Source organism: Cherax quadricarinatus, chromosome 5, assembly GCF_038502225.1.
Source record: "Cherax quadricarinatus isolate ZL_2023a chromosome 5, ASM3850222v1, whole genome shotgun sequence".
In the NCBI taxonomy this organism is placed as follows: Eukaryota; Metazoa; Arthropoda; class Malacostraca; order Decapoda; family Parastacidae; genus Cherax; species Cherax quadricarinatus.
In genome coordinates this window covers 1,439,151-1,462,342 of record NC_091296.1, presented here as the reverse complement: position 1 = coordinate 1,462,342, position 23,192 = coordinate 1,439,151, and the positions used below count along the sequence as shown (strand labels likewise).

General features: G+C 44.6%; 1 protein-coding gene across 1 annotated transcript in view; it reads left to right on the top strand.

Annotated features, from left to right (window-relative positions):
• Nucleotides 1-15,344, top strand: part of LOC128684968 (N-acetylated-alpha-linked acidic dipeptidase 2) — a 49,683-nt gene extending 34,339 nt beyond the window's left edge. Inside the window, exons 9-18 of the mRNA XM_053771376.2 lie at nt 1,501-1,688; nt 2,329-2,451; nt 3,134-3,216; nt 3,906-4,034; nt 4,331-4,410; nt 5,339-5,429; nt 5,616-5,874; nt 6,668-6,755; nt 7,053-7,145; nt 9,939-15,344. Of these exons, the coding sequence (XP_053627351.2) occupies nt 1,501-1,688; nt 2,329-2,451; nt 3,134-3,216; nt 3,906-4,034; nt 4,331-4,410; nt 5,339-5,429; nt 5,616-5,874; nt 6,668-6,755; nt 7,053-7,145; nt 9,939-10,140 (1,336 nt within the window). The 3' untranslated portion in view covers nt 10,141-15,344. The remainder of the gene's footprint in view (nt 1-1,500; nt 1,689-2,328; nt 2,452-3,133; nt 3,217-3,905; nt 4,035-4,330; nt 4,411-5,338; nt 5,430-5,615; nt 5,875-6,667; nt 6,756-7,052; nt 7,146-9,938) is intronic.
• Nucleotides 15,345-23,192: the final 7,848 nt, after the last annotated feature.

Sequence of the window (23,192 nt, the reverse complement as noted above, 5' to 3'; positions counted from 1 at the left end):
ACTATAGCCTTTATCGATACCTACTGCTTTAGTATCGTACATATCGTAGAATCAATAAATCACTGCACAAGGCACATTCTCCCCTCTCTCTTCCTCCTCCACTTTGGTACTTTGCTACGAGTTTTTTTTTTTTTTAATTTTATTGTATTTCTTTCCTTCTTTATCACAGGGCTGGCACTAGAAACTTTCTTTGGGCCCATGGTGGCATATTTAGTGGTTACAAGCACTAAAAACACTGGAATAATACAAAATATATAGCAGGTACACTTGGAATCGACCGAAATGGCTTGTAAACACTGGCACACTGGCTGTATGTGGAGTCTTGGAGTGGCTGGGCCCACTCAGGCTGCACTCCGGCCCCATGGACAAGTTCGGGATGAACATCGTTAGATGAGTTTTTTGCCATTGGTAGAGCCATTTTTTTTATGCCAAAGAGCGCTGTTAGACGAATTTGCCGTTACTTGATGCTGCCATTAGTTGAGGGTCCTCTGTATACAGCCTCTCCTCACTTAACGACGCACTCGTTTACCGACAACTCGGACTTATGACGGGCTCTCTAACCAGTATGCATACCTAAATAATGTATATTAGAGCTGATTTCCTCTATTCTGTTTATTACAATATACAGTACACTGCTGTGTAAACATTTAAAAATATACCAGAAGTGCTATAAATGGTGCAAAGGTGACATTAAAACAATATCAAAGATGGTTGACACAAACCCACCACCATTATAATATGCTCCTCACTTAGCGATGAATTTGTTTATCGACATGGTCTTAGGAATGGAACTCTGTCGTTAAGTGAGGAAATGCTGTACAGTGGACCCCCGCATAACGATCACCTCCGAATGCGACCAATTATGTAAGTGTATTTATGTAAGTGCGTTTGTACGTGTATGTTTGGGGGTCTGAAATGGACTAATCTACTTCACAATATTCCTTATGGGAACAAATTCGGTCAGTACTGGCACCTGAACATACTTCTGGAGTGAAAAAATATCGTTAACCGGGGATCCACTGTATTTGCAAATCACTGAAAAAAAGGCAAAAGTAACAATGCACAACGAAGATTACATTAACTATTCACACTATAGCTTTTTTTTTCCAAAATACTGTATACCAAATGCCTCTGCATTAAACCATGATCTTACTTGGGTCATGTACATACGTTGGGATTGTTTTGGAAAGGCACGTAAACAAACACCATGACACATATATTAGAAAACGTTTCGGTCCTGGAACTGAACCGTCTTCTAATAAACATGTCCTAGTGTTTGCTTACGTGTCTTTCTAAATCAATTTGTCAGTATTTATTACCAAGGTTTATATACCGTACACCGAGATCAATCACAAATTATTGACTTTGGTCAAATCATGGGCTCAGGTCACATCACAAACTCAAATCTTCAAAATATTCAACTCCTCCACACACACACACACGCACACACACACACACACACACAAAAGCAATGTTAACGCTGTTGTTTGTGACCTGCAGGAAGATTGGTGGCACTCCAGCCCCCAGTGATGACTGGAAGGGCGGCCTGACAGGTGTGGCCTACAACCTGGGTCCTGAGCTACAAGATCGCTACTCCAACTACACATTGAGACTCAAAACCCACAATGTGCTCCAGATCCACCGTTCCTACAATGTTATTGGTACGATCAAAGGGGAAGTGGAGCCAGGTGAGTTAAGAGTGGAGAGAAAATAAGAAATAAAGAGAGGAAAGAGGAATAGCAATGTACAGTATATCGCTAAGGTTGAACAAATTCACTGTCTAGGCTTTCTCTCCTTCCTAAGCATGTTTTCAGTATATAATTACCAATGTATTTTTAACTACAAGTTTGTAGAAACTGATATAGAACTAGCTTGTTGGCCCTGTGTCCGTATGTCCGTGTGTCCGTGTGTCCGTGTGTGTGTATTTTGGCTTGTTTTGTCGTACTTATTTAGATTTATACATTCGTAGCAAAACGATTAGAGCTGTTCATATTGTCTAGTCTTCTGTAGAAGTGTAGCTATCCTCTTCTTGAATCGAACCTGATTGCCATCATGAAGGGACCTCCCTGAAGGGACCTCCCTGAAGGGACCTCTCTGAAGAGACTTCCCTAAAAGGACCTTTCTGAAAGGCCCTCCCTGAAAGGACCTTCCTAAAGGGACCTCCCTGCAGGGTATTGTTGCTACTAAATCAGCATTATCAGTTAAAGCACTTTAATTGCCTTGTCTTTCATTTATTTTACTGTTGACTGGTGTCCCATGACTCGTAAATTTAAAAAAAAAAAATGACGAGCCTTGTACTTCGTTAAGTGTTGGCACTGCCGTTCACAGACCGCTATGTGTTGCTTGGCAACCACCGTGATGCTTGGGGTTACGGTGCCTCTGACCCCTCCAGTGGCACGGCCCAGATGCTGGAGACTGCCCGTGTCTTCGGTCAGCTCATCAGTAGCACAGGTGTGTGTCCATCAGGTTTTGATACTTGTTAAAGTAACACCTTTTAATTTTGTTGTAACATATTAGTCAATGTTTCTGGTGTTTTGGTCATTGGATACTACAGTTTAATGTTATAATTTATATTCCATCGTCTCCCCAGAATGTCATGAATAATTATGTTTTTTTTGTGTGTGTAAGAAATAAACTCGGCATCCATCTTAGTAGTAACACTACTAAGTATTTAACTGACAAGTTTATAAATTTTTTAGGACTGTAGTAAATTTATATCAAAGATTCCAGAAGTGACTCATCAGCGAATATTTCAGTTTTCAACATTAACCCTTAAACTGTCCAAATGTAGATCTACGTTCGCTCACGTAGTGTTCCGAACGTAGATCTACATTTCTTTTACATAAAGCATGTAAAATCCAACATAGATCTACGTTCGCTTATGTAGCACTCCGAACGTAGATCTACATTCGATTTTACATGCTTTCTTATGTTAAAAAAAAAAACGTAGATCTACGTTTGGAGCGCTACACAAGCAAACATAGATCTACGTTTGAACAGTTTAAAATAAATTTTAAACAAGCTGGCTTTTATACAACTGTTGTATTACCACCATATTTGTAATAAAAAAGTAAACTTACATAAGGGAAAAAAATTAAAGTGAACTATTCTAAAATAAATTATCATCCACAAGGCTGGCGGCCACGTCGGACTTTGGTTTTCTGCAGTTGGGGAGCTGAGGAGTACGGACTTATTGGTTCTACAGAGTGGGTGGAGGTAAGAGGTCTCCCCCGATGTGCTTTACAGGTCAATAAGGCAACAACTTGCTCTGCCACTACTATATTTCTACATATTATGGGAAATACGTATATAGAAATATAACACAGTAATTCATCGTCTCAAACTAATAAAAATAATTCCTCTTGCTGGACTTCCAAGGAGCAGAAACAATGGTCTGACTACCTGTAAGCTACAGTAATTGTGTTGTTGTTCTTATAAGTTAATGGATTTATTACTGTAAGTTTTTTGATACATGGGAGCGTGTGTATACTGTATCAAACCTTGTATTAATGTTGGTAGAATTACCGATAATATGTTAGTTAAAAGGACACAAGTACAGCTATGTGCAATTTTATTGTGGTAGAGTGTGTTATATACCTGGAGTATACCTGGCGAATGTTTCGGGGGTCAACGCCCCGCGGCCCGGTCTGTGACAGTACCATAGATGGAATCTCTCACAAAAAAAAGCAGTTTTTGGGAAGAAAATGGTCAAAACATTTCAGTCCGTCCTGTGATCATGTTCCAGGGTGGACTGAAAAGTTTCTACTTTCTAGTTTCCTCTTGGTCTTGACCAAAGTCTATATCACTGGACTGCTAGTTTTAAGTTTAACTTACCGTAGGTTTGATCCTGACTTCGTTGTATGAGATGATTCTGCGTCATAAAACTGACCTTGTGTATTTCACAGGAAAATGTGAACAAGCTGCAGGAGCGGGCAGTGATGTACCTGAACACTGACAACTGCGCCTCAGGACCAGCTATCCTAATACCCAGCAGCCCTCTACTCTGGGAACCTGTCACCAGGATCATGAAGATGGTAGGCTACTGCCTCTTCCTGCCTCCCAATTGTCATTTTGCCTGCCTGCCTGCCTGCCTGCCTGCCTACAGGCAGGCAGTATCATATTCTGTTACTGTCATTATCCGTTTGTCCTTGGATAAATGTGAGATTGTATGTTTGTGTCCTTGTCTAAGACCCTCTGTACAGTGTTTGTACAGTGTTACCTTCTGTTTGTGTAGAGGAAAACGAGATTGCCTGTTTATAATTACAGGATTGAAGTTGAACTTGTGGTGTTCCTGTACCATTATTCTAATTGCAGGGTGGCCTTTTCACAGGTGCCTGGGGTTCGAGATGGTGCCACGTTATACGATGAGTGGATGGCCAATAATGTTGCACAGAATCGTACGTCACCAAAGTAAGTTAAGAGAAGGTGTAGGAAGAGGCGAAAGTGAATGAAAGTATAAGAGTGAGGAAATGAAAGAAATAGGTGAGAAAGGGAAAGATGGAAGCAGAGAAAGGTTGGAAAAAAGGGGGGTGATGAAAGAGTATAGAGAAGAGAAGAGGGCAAAGTGAAATGAGGGATGAAAAGTGGAGGAAAAAGGATGTCAGGAAAGAACAGATGATGACATCTAGACATCACAATATCAGCAATAGGCATAACAATGAAAATTTTCAACATTATTTTTCAAAGAACGAGATTATTAAACTACAACACATCAGTATAATGAAATAAATATCAACATAAGAAAGGAGGAACACTGCAGCAGGCCTACTGGCCCATGTTAGGCAGGTCCTTCTCAAGCCTAAACCCACTAACAAAAATCTAAGACAAATAAGTTTAGGTACAGGCATACATAAGTACAATTATCCAGGATAACCCAGAAATTATCCAGGATAACCCATAAAAGGTCAGACAAAATTACCTATTTCCATAGGGGTCCTTGTAATATCTTATTATACTATGGTATGAGTATATTTGTGGGAAAGCACTAAACCTGTGAGGTCATAGAGCCTGGAAGTACACCATCCGGGTAAAATGATCATGACTGGTTGACGGCTGCAAGACTTTTGGATCAGTAAATGTGAAGACTGACACTCTTGTGATATATTTGGGAATCTTGATTAAGGAAACTCTTCGAGAACCAATGGCTTCTGTTATTCTCTGTATTGGTCTGAAGAAGGTGAAGCTATTGGCTGTCGAAAAGTTTCCTCAATTTAAAGATTCCCTAACATTGCACAAGCATCTCATTCTTCAACTTGTCGGCTTTGAAGACCATTTTTATCACAGTAAGTGTGACTGAGTTGATGTGAAGGATGTTTAACTCTTTCTCTGTCTCACTCAGAATGGACACACTGGGAACATCAAGCGACCACGCCCCGTTTGCTTTCTACTGCGGCATCCCATGTTTGAATCTAATGTTTAAGAGTATCAGGGTAATCCTATCTCCTACTCTATTGTGGCTATACAATATACACTGTATATAGTGTTATCTGCATATGTGACTTATAACTTTATCATCTTATTCGCAAGAAAGCGCTAAACCTGAACGAAAAATACAACGCCAGGCATAGTTACGTAAAGCATTTTCTCTCTCTCTCCTCTTAATCTCTCGTCACCAGAATAAGTACGATATCACAGGTTATCCTTTCTACCACACTGGCTACGATACCTTTTACATGATGGATAAGCATGTTGACCCAGGATTCAGGATCCAGCAAGGATGTGGTAGGATAGCATCCCTCATGCTGAAGTACTTCGCAGACTCTCTCATTATTCCATACAGCCTGCAGCACCTGCCGGAGGCCATGAAGGATGCCCTTGACACCTTCAAGGAAAGTGGCAAGAGAGATAAGCTGATGAAGATATGTAAGAAGTATGGTAAGTGAGAGGTGGGCTTCTTCAGTCAGACAGAGGCTGCAGGTGTAGTAATGAAGTTATGGAATCAGTCCATCAACCTTGGAGAAAAATTATTTGAGGTGGTCAGTCCCACCAGCCTGGAAAAGAGTTCAGCTCATGGAGCAGAGCTCTTCTTGGATGTCTTTAGTGAGAAAACGTTTCGCCACCCAGTGGCTTCATCAGTCTAATACAACGAAGACTGGTGAAGATCAGAACTGATTACATCGACTCCAGGTTGAGGACTGATTACCTCAAACTCTTTCTGATATCCACCATCCTTCTCTGTCTAGGACTGATGAAGTCACTGTGTGGCGAAACGTTTCCTCAGTAAAGATACCCAAGTGTTACACATGTGTCTAATTTACACAACTCTGAATATTCTTAGCTCTGTCAACAAAACCACAGGTTAATAAGTAAGATACATGTGCAACAGTTAGGTATCTTTATTCCGAAACGTTTCGCCTACACAGCAGGCTTTTTTCAGTCGAGTACAGAAAAGGCTGCAAAAGCAGTCGAGATATGAAGACGATGTAATCAGTCCATCAGCCTTGAAGACGTAGTTCTGAGGTGGTCAGTCCCTCAACAGTCCCTACCGAGACACATAGATTCATAATTCTACCCGAAGGGGAAGTTAACACGTCAAAGACCATTAATTTTATTTACTCGCAACCCAAACACTTATAAAAATCATTATACAATACAAATTTTCTTAGGCCCATTGCTTTATTTTGTCATAATTTTATTTTTCTTTATTATACTCAATGTCATTTTCCAGTTCTCCTGGAGGAGTCTTTGGCAAACTTGACTGACACAATTACAGTCTTTGTAAGGAAGGTTAAGGAGAAGAAGACACAGAACTTGGAGTAAGTGTTTCAGCAAGATTAGTCTAAACTAGTCTAAATTAGTCTAAACTAGTCTAAATTAGTCTAAACTAGTCTAAACAATAGTAGTGGGAACAAGTGTTTTGTTTTAAGATTAGACAGGACTGTTGTGTGTAACTATCCTAGTCTATACAATAGTAGAGTAGTGGGAACAAGTGCTAACTATTTTTTCTATCTTACAGTATGGGTTTTATGACTGAGGTCGTGAAATCTGCCAACCTGAGCTAAGAGACTTCATTAGAATCTCAACTAATCAACTCCTCTTTCTTGTACACACAGTCCGGTCAGCATCCGAGCCATCAATGACCAGATGATGAAGCTGGAACAGGTTTTCATTCTACCAGCAGGTCTTCCAGGTCGACCAACTGTCAGGTAGATACAGCAAATGATTATTACGTGTTCATACAGTGGTTTATCAAAAGCATTGAGTGATATAGGTCAAAACACTCATCAAACCTCACAGCTTCCTTCCGTTTTCCAAGCAAGCGAAAGAGAATAGACAGAATTTGTGTTTACAGACACTCTTCATAGGTTCAACACGGTATATGAAAAGAAAACACACATTAAAAACAGTTTTTTAAAATGCCAATGAGTGCTTTTATGCAGTGTTCTTGTTAATAAAAAATCCATACTTATATACCACGCACAAATAAAAATCATTCCCAACACATTCATTAGTAAATGCAGGGGACACCATTGAGAAGGAAGCCTGAGCTTACTACCTTTGCAGCTCATAAGACTGCCATCCCCACGAGCCCCTTTAGGGCGGGGCAGATGGCAGACCAGAGGCCTAGCTTCTCCCTACGAGCCCGTGTGGGCGGGGACTGTGGCTAGGCCTGGGGACAGTTGGTCCCAAAGATGAGGGGGTACTTGTACCTCCTCCCATGGGAGGCTTACGTCTCGAGATACTCCCCAGATAGGGAGCCAAGGCCGGGTCACCACTACTTGGAAAAGACCCGGGCCGGGAGAATACCGGCGAATAAAAAAAAAACACCATTGAGAACACCGGCGAATCAACAAGAAGGGACACCATTCCCACCAGCCCTCCTAGGGCAAAGAAGGTACCAGAGCCAGAGCTTGCTGCCACTTGAAGCTCAGAAGACTGCCATTCCCACCAGCCCTCCTAGGGCAAAGAAGGTACCAGAGCCAGAGCTCGCTGCCACTTGAAGCTCAGAAGACTGTCATTCCCACCAGCCCTCCTGGGCTGGGGGAAATGGTAGGCCAGAGGCCTAGCTTCTCCCTACGAGCCCCCCGCGAGGGCTGGGAATGGGGCTAAGCCTGGGGACAGTTGGTCCCAGAAGATAAGGAGGCAGACATAGGTCTCAGACACTCGAAAGACAGGGAGCCAAGACGGGTCACCATCTGGAAAAGACCCGGACCGTGAGAGTACCGGCGAATCAAGAAGAAGAATGTAATCAGTTTAAAAAATGTAAATAACAACTAATGGCTATAATAATAACCATGATTTTTAAAGAGGCAGAGGGGTAAGCCAGCAGAAAGCCTCGACCAGATGACCAAAAGCTCTAGTTATGGGTCATCATATAACTAAGACCCATGTCAGAAATAAATCCGAGGATCCCACAGGTGCCCAATAATCTTGAAATCCTAACTAAGAGCCGAGACTGTGACCTCCTCATTATTTTTTTAAAAAATATCAAGTCGTAGCTGCTCTTCTTAATGTACCACCACCTCACTTTGTAACTCGTCAACTGGGTGACTAAAATAACCTGACGACTGCGTTCGGAAATACCATAGTCATACCATAGGTGAAATTGTACAGTACGAAATAATAATAATAATAATAAATACAACTAATACAGAGTATGGTAGTTGTGAAATATATATATATATATATATATATATATATATATATATATATATATATATATATATAAAGACTTGGTTTGCTTAGACAAAGCAAACAAGAGTCAATGATAATCATCAATAGTATTGTTTACATAAAAAGACAACAATGGGGGGGGGGGGGGCTGCGACATTTAACAAGAGATGAAAATACTGGGAAAAGCTTACTTTACATTAATAATAAATGAGAAACTTGTGCAACACTTGGGTATCTTTATTGTGGAAATCTCTGGCCACTCAGTGGCTTCTTCAGTCCAATGCAGAGAACTGTGGAAGATGAGGAGGAGGAGGAGGAGGTGTTGGAAGTAATCAGTCCCCCAGCCTGGGGTCGATGTGTTCATTTATCAACTTGCATCGACACCATGCCCAGCCCTTCTAGGGCAGGGTAGGTGCCTGAGCCCGAGCCTTTAGCTCATAAGACTGTCATTCCCATTAGCCCCCTTGAGGCGGGGATGACAGACCAGAGAGGCCTAACTTGTGGCTAGGCCTGGGGACAGTTGGTCCCAAAGATGAGGAGGTACTTGTGCCTCCTCCCATGGGAGACTTAGGTCTCAGACACTCCCTAAAGAGGGAGCCAAGGCCGGGCCACCACTTGGAAAAGGCCCGGGCCGGGAAAATACCGGCGAATATTTAATAATAATAATAATTATCAACTTGTCGGTTTAGAAGACCATTTATAGACGATATGCAGAAGAGCTGTGTACTGGATTTATACCATTAAGTACAGATTCATAAATGGCTCTTCTGTAAACCCAAGACTTGCACTACATACAGGCTGGGAATGGCACTAGAAGGAAAGCCTTTTATTCTGCGATGTTTCTTCCACAATGGTACTTGATGAGACACCTTTGGAAAAAAAAAGTATATCAAAAAATAAAAGTTTTCCGTTTCAAGTTCTTTAAAATGCCATTTTTACCATTGATTATTTCATTTTTTTCCACTCCAAAGGCACCATTTCCTCCACTCCACATAAACCATTTACTCCAAAGGCACCATTTCCTCCACTCCACATAAACCATTTACTCCAAAGGCACCATTTCCTCCACTCCACATAAACCATTTACTCCAGAGGCACCATTTCCTCCACTCCACATAAACCATTTACTCCAGAGGCACCATTTCCTCCACTCCACATAAACCATTTACTCCAGAGGCACCATTTCCTCCACTCCACATAAACCATTTACTCCAGAGGCACCATTTCCTCCACTCCAGATTTACTGAAAAATAAACTGTACCGCTGGAAGTTTAATATACATAATTATCATAAAAACATAAAAGGTAATAATTGAATGTTTTCAGACACGCAGTTTTCGCCCAGAGTCAATTCGACAACTACGCCCCGGCACGGTTCCCTGGCATCTCCGATCTTCTGTACAGAATAGAAGAGTTGGACGCTGCTGAGCGCCTTGAGAAAGAAGATGAGATCAGGAAGCACATCTCTGATCTTACTATTATGATGGAGAGAGCCGCCAGCTTCTTACAGGACTTCCACTTGATCTAAGAGGATACCAGCGTTATTGGATTCTTTTGGGTAAAAGTGCAACTAATGAGACGTTTTTATCGTGGCAACTTTTCGCTCTCCAGGAGCTCTGGCAATGCTCCTGGAGAGCTAAACGTTGCCACAATAAAAATGTCACAGTAGTTGCACTTGCGTACTTTTACCTAACATTTTGTCGCCAAATTCCACCAACATTGTTACAATGTGGATTCTGAAGGCCTTCCACAATGTAAAGAAAGGCATCGCTTAATACAAGTTCCTCTTGAGAGCAAGTTTTTGCCTCTTTCTCTGGCGAACAACTAGTGTGTGGTTCCTTCTCACTTGCATTGTGATAATGCTCCACGAGCCACTCAAATGTCTAGTTTCCATCTTCAGTTTTATGGGTAGTTTGGGAATTACATCAGCTACGATGTTGTAACACAAATGTTGTAACACACAACGCTTGGAAGTACTTGACTTGTACTCACTGGAGCGCAGGCGAGAGAGATATATCATAATAAGAGGCATTACCAATAGACCCCTGGTTGTCTTCAAGAGAGAGCTAGACAGATACCTAAAGTCGGTGCCAGATCAGCCGTGCTGTGGTTCGTACGTTGGACTGCGTGCGGCCACCAGTAACAGCCTGGTTGATCAGGCCCTGATTTACCGGGAGGCCTGGTCGTGGACCGGGCCACGGGGGCGTTGATCCCCGGAATACTCTCCAGGTAGATATAAGGCAACTGGTTTAAGATGGTCGAAGTCTGAGGAAACTAATTTCTGGTTAGATCAATGGTTCGGAGAACTGACAGGTTGATAAATTAGATACATATGTAACACCTGGGTACCTATTGTGGAAACTCTTCTCCACACAGTGACTTCATCAGTCCTATACATAGAAGAATGGTGAAGATCGGGAGACTGGGGTAATCAGTCCCTCAGCCTGGAATCGATGTAATTAGTCCATCAATCTTGATGTCAAGATTGGTGAACTAATTACACCGACTCCAGGCTGAGGGACTGATTACCTCAAACTCCTTCTGATCTTGAAGAATCTGAAGCAGAGATCTGTGCTTCAGAGTCTTCAAGACTACTGTACTCTCTCTCTCTCTCTCTCTCTCTCTCTCTCTCTCTCTCTCTATTATCGCATTGATGTTCGCATGACACTACAGTGTGACGGCCACATGTTGGCGCCTGTGCTTCCAGGAGAAGGGGGTGAGACCCTGATGTTGGGTTTGGGGAGGGAGGTGATTGTGGGAGGTTGGTACTACACCTCCCCATCACTAGCCTGCTGGGGAGATGTTGTTTGTGGTAGGGGAAGGGGTATGGGGAAAGGGCGTGGTCTAGGATTGCGTCAGTGTTGACAAGTGATCCAACATACACATAACCCTTTATTGGAGACGTCGTAAGCTCCTCTCTCCTATATGTAGGTTATTCATGTGTTATTCCAGTCAGGGTACTGTGCCATTTTGTTATTTATAGGTGATCCACTTGTTGTAGCATGGTGAATGGGGAGGAGAGAGAGCGAGTAGAGAACAGAGCGAGACGTCTCATCTCTCGCCTGGATCCATCCTGGATAGATCTATCATTTCAGCAGAGCCTTCAACACAGGAGGGATGTGGGTGGCATTATTGTTATGTACAAGGCCAATACTGTCCAAGTACCACACTTAGATCCACTTCGAGGACAGCGTGAAGCAAGCTTCTATACCACCAGTGGAGCCAACAAGACTAGAGAACACACTAGACCTTATTTTCACAAATAATGAGGACCTGGTAAGAAACATAACAATATCAAAAACAACTAATACTGATCACAATCTAATCGAAGTCCAGACGTACATGCACAGGAGTCCTGATCAGCAAAATGCATACAGCTATGAGGGTACCTTTACCAAATTCAGCTTCAGCAACAAGAACATCATCTGGGAAGAAGATATCTTAAATGACATGGACCCTTAACAGTGCCTTGAAAAGATCAACTTCCTGGTAGCTGAAGTATGTTCAAGGTATATTCCCCTAAGAAAAAAGAAGAGAATTGATCTGGAGAGAGAGAGGGAGAGTGATGCTCCCTCTATGAACCATCTGTCTACATTGCTGACAGACACACCAACATCTTGAGATAGGGAATTTTTCACTTACCTAACCTGTAGTTATGACCTACTTCCACATGTGGATTTATCCACTGTGATATCGCCTACGGCTGTTTCACCTCACCTGTCTACGGTACATAAGGCACTTTATAGTGCATACCTGGGTGTTAGTCGACTGGTGTGGGTGGCATCCTATGTTCTTATGTTCTTATCAGTGGACCCTGGTTAACAACAGTGGCCAGTGGACCCCTGACCAGGTCAACAGGGATGAGTTTCCTGTAGTCCCTGATAATTAAGGCCCCTCCCCCCCAAGTTGACTGGAGAATCAGGAGAGATAGTGGAGGGGCGATTGACTGAGGTCAGGGATCCTAATCCAACCTCCAGAAATGGATGGGTACCTTTCTGGAGGTCACCCTCCAACCCCTCCACCCCCACACACACATATATATATTTGCCCATATACTCGTGGTGGCAGTGATCTCATCCTCTCGAGACACTGGTTACACAGTATTTTACCAGCTTTTCACTAAGTTCATGGTTCATTTGGTCCCAGTTACTGTGTTCCTAAAATTGACTTTCTTCATTCATTCATTAGGGATTTGCCGGTACTTCCGGCTCGGGTCTTCTCGTGAGTGAGTGCTGGGTTGTTGACATCCCGTGAGTACGCAGGGTCCGGTGAAATCATCATGGGGTGGGTTGGAACTGGGTTCCGAGTACTGGCAAAGTCGAGGTTTTTATAAAGCAGGGCGTCACATTAGTGCCAGGCGGAGGAGCTGGGTGTCAGGGAGGTGCTGGGTGCCAGGGAGGTGCTGGGTGCCAGGGAGGTGCTGGGTGACAGGGAGGTGCTGGGTGCCAGGGAGGTGCTGGGTGACAGGGAGGTGCTGGGTGACAGGGAGGTGCTGGGTGTCAGGGAGGTGCTGGGTGCCAGGGAGGTGCTGGGTGCCAGGGAGGTGCTGGGTGTTAAGTAGGTGCTGGGTGCCAGGGAAGTGCTGGGTGCCAGGGAGGTGCTGGGTGCCACGGAGGTGCCAAGCGAGGAAGGGGAATAATACATGAACAAAAGAGACGATGTAGGCGAACACACCGCAAACACCAACAGCCTGGCTGACCAAGTACTCAGTATAGGAAGCCTGGCTTCAGGCCGGGCTGCGAGGATAAATGAACTTGTAAAAGTCACAAATGAGCCACAGGGACGTTAGGAAATACTTTTTCAGTTTCTGATTAGTGAGTAGAGGGAAATTCGTGTTCTCCCTGTGTTAATGATTCCGTGGATTCGGTCCCGCGGTTTAGTTGATCCGATCAGTGAGGGGGAAAAGGTTAAGTGAAGATATGATCTGGCCCTCGGGCAAGGAGTTAGTAACGTCGGTTGATTGTAGTGAAGAAGCAGGAACTCAGGGGCAGTGGTTCGAACCCTGCAAACCCAGCTAGGCGAGTACAAGGACGCTGAACACTTCAATGGAAGCTGAAGACACAGATGAGTCATAAAGAAAGGGTAGCTGACAAAAATGAAATAACTTGGAGGGGGCAGTGGTGGAGGCAAACTCAGTACACAGCTTCAAATCAGTGATGCTGATCAAAGCGGTATAGGAGGCGGGGCCAGGAGCAGTATCTCAACCTCCGCAAATACAACTCGGTGAGTATAGGAATGGTAGGAAAGTTTTCAGTGTTTGGTTTAACGAAAACATACACAAGAACGTCAGTTTGACGACGTACTGCTGCGGTGTGAGCAAGGAAACCAGCTAGCCAAACTCGACTCCTGGAGGTGGAAGGTACAGTGTCTGTGCTCTGAAGGAGAGGGTGATGTTACAGTCCTGGAGGTGGAAGGTACAGTGCCTGTACTCTGAAGGAGAGGGTGATGTTACAGTCCTGGAAGTGGAAGGTACAGTGCCTGTACTCTGAAGGAGAGGGTGATGTTACAGTCCTGGAAGTGGAAGGTACAGTGCCTGTACTCTGAAGGAGAGGGTGATGTTACAATCCTGGAAGTGGAAGGTACAGTGCCTGTACTCTGAAATAGAGGGTGATGTTACAGTCCTGGAGGTGGAAGGTACAGTGCCTGTACTCTGAAGGAGAGGGTGATGTTACAATCCTGGAAGTGGAAGGTACAGTGCCTGTACTCTGAAGGAGAGGGTGATGTTACAGTCCTGGAGGTGGAAGGTACAGTGCCTGTACTCTGAAGGAGAGGGTGATGTTACAGTCCTGGAGGTGGAAGGTACAGTGCCTGTACTCTGAAGGAGAGGGTGATGTTACAGTCCTGGAAGTGGAAGGTACAGTGCCTGTACTCTGAATGAGAGGGTAATGTTACAGTCCTGGAGGTGGAAGGTACAGTGCCTGTACTCTGAAGGAGAGGGTGATGTTACAGTCCTGGAAGTGGAAGGTACAGTGCCTGTACTCTGAATGAGAGGGTAATGTTACAGTCCTGGAGGTGGAAGGTACAGTGCCTGTACTCTGAAGGAGAGGGTGATGTTACAGTCCTGGAAGTGGAAGGTACAGTGCCTGTACTCTGAAGGAGAGGGTGATGTTACAGTCCTGGAGGTGGAAGGTACAGTGCCTGTACTCTGAATGAGAGGGTAATGTTACAGTCCTGGAAGTGGAAGGTACAGTGCCTGTACTCTGAAATAGAGGGTGATGTTACAGTCCTGGAGGTGGAAGGTACAGTGCCTGTACTCTGAAGGAGAGGGTGATGTTACAGTCCTGGAGGTGGAAGGTACAGTGCCTGTACTCTGAAGGAGAGGGTGATGTTACAGTCCTGGAGGTGGAAGGTACAGTGCCTGTACTCTGAAGGAGAGGGTGATGTTACAGTCCTGGAAGTGGAAGGTACAGTGCCTGTACTCTGAATGAGAGGGTAATGTTACAGTCCTGGAGGTGGAAGGTACAGTGCCTGTACTCTGAAGGAGAGGGTGATGTTACAATCCTGGAAGTGGAAGGTACAGTGCCTGTACTCTGAAGGAGAGGGTGATGTTACAGTCCTGGAGGTGGAAGGTACAGTGCCTGTACTCTGAATGAGAGGGTAATGTTACAGTCCTGGAAGTGGAAGGTACAGTGCCTGTACTCTGAAGGAGAGGGTGATGTTACAGTCCTGGAGGTGGAAGGTACAGTGCCTGTACTCTGAAGGAGAGGGTGATGTTACAGTCCTGGAGGTGGAAGGTACAGTGCCTGTACTCTGAAGGAGAGGGTGATGTTACAGTCCTGGAGGTGGAAGGTACAGTGCCTGTACTCTGAAGGAGAGGGTGATGTTACAGTCCTGGAAGTGGAAGGTACAGTGCCTGTACTCTGAAGGAGAGGGTGATGTTACAGTCCTGGAGGTGGAAGGTACAGTGCCTGTACTCTGAAGGAGAGGGTAATGTTACAGTCCTGGAGGTGGAAGGTACAGTGCCTGTACTCTGAAGGAGAGGGTGATGTTACAGTCCTGGAAGTGGAAGGTACAGTGCCTGTACTCTGAAGGAGAGGGTGATGTTACAGTCCTGGAGGTGGAAGGTACAGTGCCTGTACTCTGAAGGAGAGGGTGATGTTACAGTCCTGGAGGTGGAAGGTACAGTGCCTGTACTCTGAAGGAGAGGGTGATGTTACAGTCCTGGAAGTGGAAGGTACAGTGCCTGTACTCTGAAGGAGAGGGTGATGTTACAGTCCTGGAGGTGGAAGGTACAGTGCCTGTACTCTGAAGGAGAGGGTAATGTTACAGTCCTGGAGGTGGAAGGTACAGTGCCTGTACTCTGAAGGAGAGGGTGATGTTACAGTCCTGGAAGTGGAAGGTACAGTGCCTGTACTCTGAAGGAGAGGGTGATGTTACAGTCCTGGAAGGTGGAAGGTACAGTGCCTGTACTCTGAAGGAGAGGGTGATGTTACAGTCCTGGAGGTGGAAGGTACAGTGCCTGTACTCTGAAGGAGAGGGTGATGTTACAGTCCTGGAGGTGGAAGGTACAGTGCCTGTACTCTGAAGGAGAGGGTGATGTTACAGTCCTGGAAGTGGAAGGTACAGTGCCTGTACTCTGAAGGAGAGGGTGATGTTACAGTCCTGGAAGTGGAAGGTACAGTGCCTGTACTCTGAAGGAGAGGGTGATGTTACAGTCCTGGAGGTGGAAGGTACAGTGCCTGTACTCTGAATGAGAGGGTAATGTTACAGTCCTGGAGGTGGAAGGTACAGTGCCTGTACTCTGAAGGAGAGGGTGATGTTACAATCCTGGAAGTGGAAGGTACAGTGCCTGTACTCTGAAATAGAGGGTGATGTTACAGTCCTGGAGGTGGAAGGTACAGTGCCTGTACTCTGAAGGAGAGGGTGATGTTACAGTCCTGGAAGTGGAAGGTACAGTGCCTGTACTCTGAAGGAGAGGGTGATGTTACAGTCCTGGAGGTGGAAGGTACAGTGCCTGTACTCTGAAGGAGAGGGTGATGTTACAGTCCTGGAGGTGGAAGGTACAGTGCCTGTACTCTGAAGGAGAGGGTGATGTTACAGTCCTGGAAGTGGAAGGTACAGTGCCTGTACTCTGAAGGAGAGGGTGATGTTACAGTCCTGGAGGTGGAAGGTACAGTGCCTGTACTCTGAAGGAGAGGGTAATGTTACAGTCCTGGAAGTGGAAGGTACAGTGCCTGTACTCTGAAGGAGAGGGTGATGTTACAGTCCTGGAGGTGGAAGGTACAGTGCCTGTACTCTGAAGGAGAGGGTGATGTTACAGTCCTGGAGGTGGAAGGTACAGTGCCTGTACTCTGAAGGAGAGGGTGATGTTACAGTCCTGGAAGTGGAAGGTACAGTGCCTGTACTCTGAAGGAGAGGGTGATGTTACAGTCCTGGAGGTGGAAGGTACAGTGCCTGTACTCTGAAGGAGAGGGTGATGTTACAGTCCTGGAGGTGGAAGGTACAGTGCCTGTACTCTGAAGGAGAGGGTGATGTTACAGTCCTGGAAGTGGAAGGTACAGTGCCTGTACTCTGAAGGAGAGGGTGATGTTACAGTCCTGGAAGTGGAAGGTACAGTGCCTGTACTCTGAAGGAGAGGGTGATGTTACAGTCCTGGAGGTGGAAGGTACAGTGCCTGTACTCTGAAGAAGAGGGTGATGTTACAGTCCTGGAAGTGGAAGGTACAGTGCCTGTACTCTGAAGGAGAGGGTGATGTTACAGTCCTGGAAGTGGAAGGTACAGTGCCTGTACTCTGAAGGAGAGGGTGATGTTACAGTCCTGGAAGTGGAAGGTACAGTGCCTGTACTCTGAAGGAGAGGGTGATGTTACAGTCCTGGAAGTGGAAGGTACAGTGCCTGTACTCTGAAGGAGAGGGTGATGTTACAGTCCTGGAAGTGGAAGGTACAGTGCCTGTACTCTGAAGGAGAGGGTGATGTTACAGTCCTGGAAGTGGAAGGTACAGTGCCTGTACTCTGAAGGAGAGGGTGATGTTACAGTCCTGGAAGTGGAAGGTACAGTGCCTGTACTCTGAAGGAGAGGGTGATGTTACAGTCCTGGAAGTGGAAGGTACAGTGCCTGTACTCTGAAGGAGAGGGTGATGTTACAGTCCTGGAGGTGGAAGGTACAGTGCCTGTACTCTGAAGGAGAGGGTGATGTTACAGTCCTGGAAGTGGAAGGTACAGTGCCTGTACTCTGAAGGAGAGGGTGATGTTACAGTCCTGGAAGTGGAAGGTACAGTGCCTGTACTCTGAAGGAGAGGGTGATGTTACAGTCCTGGAAGTGGAAGGTACAGTGCCTGTACTCTGAAGGAGAGGGTGATGTTACAGTCCTGGAAGTGGAAGGTACAGTGCCTGTACTCTGAAGGAGAGGGTGATGTTACAGTCCTGGAGGTCATCTAAACCATGATGTCAGAACGCCTCTGGCAACAGAGCTATTGAATGACTGATCTACTTGGAGATCCTTCCAGGGGGTCAACGCCCCCGTGGTCCGGTCCCAGATCAAGCACTGATCCCAGTGGATAAGTGCTTGATCATCCAGGCTATTACTGCTGGCCGCATACAGCCCAACGTACGAACCACAGCCCAGTTGATCTTGCACTGACTTTAGGTATCTGTCCAGCTCCCTCTTGAAGGCAGCCAGGGGTCTATTGGTACTCCTTATGTATGATCGGAGGCTGTTGAACAATCTTGGGCCCCTGACACTGTTTTCTATAAGGGCACTCATGGCGCCTCCGCTTTTCATTGGAGGTCAGTCGCACTGTCTGCTTAATCTTTTGCTTCATTAGGGAGTGATTTCTGTGTGCAAATTTGAGAATCGTCCCTTCATCATTTCTTTCCAGATGTAGATCATGATGTATCGATCTCGCCTGCGTTCCAGGGATTATTATAATAACTAAGCGCTAAACCCGTAAGGGTCATACAGTTCTGTGCATTCCAGGGAGCACAGGTCAAGGGACTTCAAACGTAGCCAGTAATTAAGGTGCTTGACTCAACTAATACGTGCAGTGAAGGTTCTCTGTACATTCCCCAGATCTGCAGTTTTGCCTCTGTACGAAGGGGCTGTTAGTGTACATTATTATTATTATTATTATTATTATTATTATTATTATTATTATTATTATTATTATTAAAAAGAAGCGCTACACCCACTAGGGTCCTACAGTCATTATCCTTCCTCTGTTATCCTCTCCACAAGAGTGTAATAAAGGGCTGTGAGGAGTGCTTAAGGAGAAATGATCAAAGTTTGTGTAATAAATCGGTTGCTGTCAAAATGTCAAAGAGGGAGACTTGTGTCAAAGGTGGGGCTGTCAGCATGGAGGGAAGATGGAGTTAGAACGGCTGCGACGTCGGAGGTAAATACTGCGTGCTTGTTGTACGGCAGTATTCCAGCCTAGAGAGAACAAGTGACTTGAATAAGATTACGAATGAGCTAATCAGTGTTTCTCTTTGATCACCTTACCTCGGTGGGAGACGGTGGTCAGTGTCTTGAAAAGGTACCAGTCAAGGTAACCTTTATTATACCGAGGTACCAGTGAAAGTCAGCTTTATTATACCGAGGTACCACTCAAGGGTGGAAGTTGATGGTCTTGTTGTATTAAGACGTTGTGAAAGTTGTGAGTGAACACTGTTGTAATATGGTGTTGTGAGTACTCACACAACACCCAGTAGCTCTGTCCTGGAGAGCCAAACATTGCCACAATAAACTGTCACATTAGTTGCACTCGTGCCCTTTTACCCAACACATTGACGGTAATTCTGACCAACATTAATGTACTAAATAGTTATAACATGCTGGGGATTTTGAGTTTTGTTTTTTTGAGTAAACTAGAATGATTTCTGTGATGTATTATGTATAAATATAATTTGTGAAAGTAATGTAGTTTAATGTTTTACTCCTTGGGTAATGTATTGAGGCTAAATTGTTTATAGATAGCATATTACCACCTGTGACTCACGACGCTGCCACTCCCACGAGCCCCCCAGGGCGGGGAAGGTGGCAGAGCAGAGACCTAACTTCCCCCTAAGCCCCGTATGGGCGGGTATTAGGGCTAGGTTGTGGAGGCAATGGTTCCCGAAGATGAGGAGGTACGATATAACTACATATTGAAAGAAATGTGAATGTCAACAGTAGCCCCAGTGGGGAGCCAAGGCCGGGCTACCAAATGGTATATTCCCAGGCAGCTACTAGATATTGTGAATTAAAAAAAAAAAGTTATGAAAATAGGGAGACCACGAGATATCTGTGAGTAATATACATAAATGTCATCATATTACGTTAAAGTACATCTGGAGGTTTAAAATTTCAGAAGACTTTGAGTTAATATGCTAGTGTTTAATTCTTAATATGTATTGATTCATCTCTTGGTTGAATATATGCCTTAAAAAATGTGAGAGCCACTATTAGGTGGTAAGACATGAAGGGGCTTCAAAATGTGAGACCCAAGAGCTGTAATAAGGCATATGAGCTGGTCACAGACCGGGCCCCAGGGGCATTGAACCCCGAGACCCTCTCCAGACATACTCCAGGTTTGTGAACTTAACATCCACCTCCTGTCATTTCAAATATACATGTACTTATTAAGTAATTAACTAATTAATGACTTCACTAATTACATCCTGTTCGAAGGACCAACGAGCAAATTAAATGTGGAAAATTGCATTTATCTGAATGTAACTTATTATGTACATAACAGTAAATGATAACAAAGATAATTATTATTTATCAGTTACATAGACAAGTAGGAATTTGGGACACCTAGGTAACAAAAATGCCCCCCTTTGATACCTACAACTGTCTTATCCACAAGTTGCTCTAGACTTATTAATTACAAATGAAAGACCCCTCAAGGAAGGTTCGTTGATGTTGGTGAGGGGCTCTTGATTTAGGAAATTGGATCTGTGCTCCAGTTCCCCGAATTAAGCCTGAATGCCTTCCACACCCCCCTCCCCAGGCGCTGTATAATCCTCCGGGTTTAGCGCTTCCCCTTGATTATAATAATAATAATACAAATGAAAGATGCATCAACAAGAATTCTGGTAAATATATAAGTTTGTAGACTGTATATTAAAATTAAAAAATGATTATAGATATACATTTATATAACAGAAGGAGAATATCTTAAAATCACTCACCAATTTGACTGGAGATCAAGGTGTATCATACTCAGAAAACCTCACAGTCTAAATTTATGAAAATACTGGCCAGAATTATAACACAAATCTAGATAGCTTATCTAAGGTTACTGGAGCTGTCTTGTCCAGTCGTCTGATATCTCAATTTATGCAGGAATGCACATCCAACAATTTCGTCTCCTATTTGAGAGGTGTCAACCCAATTTTACCTCTAGAGCACGAAAATTCTTCCCAATATTCACTAATGTTTGTGTCCAATTCAAACAACAATGGCGAGTCTCTTCTGTGCAGGTGCAGTTTCCCATTTTTTATAATAATTTTTATTAAATACAGTATGGCCGTCTATTTATAACTACTGTATTTCTGGAAAATATATACAGTATTTTTCACACCAGGTATACTCCAGGTATTCTCCAGGTATACTCCAGGTATACTCCAGGTATTCTCCAGGTATACTCCAGGTATACTACAGGTATTCTCCAGGTATACTCCAGGTATACTCCAGGTATTCTCCAGGCATTCTCCAAGCATACTCCAGGTATACTCCAGGCATACTCCAGGTATTCTCCAGGCATTCTCCAGGCATACTCCAGGTATACTTCAGGAGTTGGAGCATGACTGGGAGGCGTGTAGAATGTACTGAAATATATGAGAATTAGTCACAAGAATACGTGCGGCCAGCAGTATTAGGCTGGTTGATCAGGCCATGATCAACCAGGCCATCTACCTCACTATATACACAGTCTATTTCTATATAGCTGTTTGAATTAACTAAATAAATGCCATAAACCTGGGGGTGTTAGACGTGCCTAGCATGGGCCATTTAAAATGCCTTATTTTTGTGGGGTAATTAAACATGATCCAGGGAAAGGTATGGTACCTCCAATTCACTGGATCTAGAGCCTGGCACCGGTAGCTTTTTCGAAGGGTCGTGGAGAACGTGGGTAAGAAGGCTCTTGTTATTGTGACTGACCTTCAAGTCTATACTTACCTTCCTGTTACCTGTATCTACACACTTTCACCTCCACACACACACACACACACACACACACACGCACACGCACACGCACACGCACACGCACACGCACACGCACACGCACACACACACACACACACACACACACACCAACACCCACACACACACACCTTCACACCCACACACACACCCTCACACCCACACACACACCCTCACGTCCTAGGACCAGTGCTATTTTTGGTATATGTGAACGACATGACGGAAAGGTTAGACTCAGAAGTGTCCCTGTTTGCAGATGATGTGAAGTTAATGAGGAGAATTAAATCTGATGAGGACCAGGCAGGACTTCAAAGAGACCTGGACAGACTGGACACCTGGTCCAGCAAATGGCTTCTCGAATTTAATCCTGCCAAATGCAAAGTCATGAAGATAGGGGAAGGGCACAGAAGACCACAGACAGAGTATAGTCTAGGTGGCCAAAGACTGCAAACCTCACTCAAGGAGAAAGATCTTGGGGTGAGTATAACACCGAGCATGTCTCCGGAAGCACACATCAATCAGATAACTGCTGCAGCATATGGGCGCCTGGCAAACCTGAGAACAGCATTCCGATACCTTAGTAAGGAATCATTCAAGACACTGTACACCGTGTATGTCAGGCCCATACTGGAGTATGCAGCACCTGTTTGGAACCCGCACTTGATAAAGCACGTCAAGAAACTAGAGAAAGTACAAAGGTTTGCAACAAGGTTAGTTCCAGAGCTAAGGGGAATGTCCTATGAAGAAAGATTAAGGGAAATCGGCCTGACGACACTGGAGGACAGGAGGGTCAGGGGAGACATGATAACGACATATAAAATACTGCATGGAATAGACAAGGTGGACAAGGACAGGATGTTCCAGGGAGGGGACACAGAAACAAGAGGCCACAATTGGAAGTTGAAGACACAAATGAGTCAGAGAGATAGTAGGAAGTATTTCTTCAGTCATAGAGTTGTAAGGCAGTGGAATAGCCTAGAAAATGACGTAGTGGAGGCAGGAACCATACACAGTTTTAAGACGAGGTTTGATAAAGCTCATGGAGCGGGGAGAGAGAGGGCCTAGTAGCAACCGGTGAAGAGGCGGGGCCAGGAGCTAGGACTCGACCCCTGCAACCACAAATAGGTGAGTACAAATAGGTGAGTACACACACACACACACACACACACACACACACACACACACGAGAACAAAGTCAGCATGGTTTAATTCCACCAGAATGTGCCTCTGGCTGCACGTCTACTCCTGACCTCGACACCTTCAACCAACTTATAGTTTAGATGGCCAAAGACTGCAAACCTCACTCAAGGAAAAAGATCTGGGGGTGAGTATAACATAGAGCATATCTCCTGAGGCGCACATCAATCAGATAACTGCTGCAGCATACGGGCGCCTGGCAAACCTACGGATAGCGTTCCGATACCTCAGTAAGGATTCGTTTAAGACTGTACACCA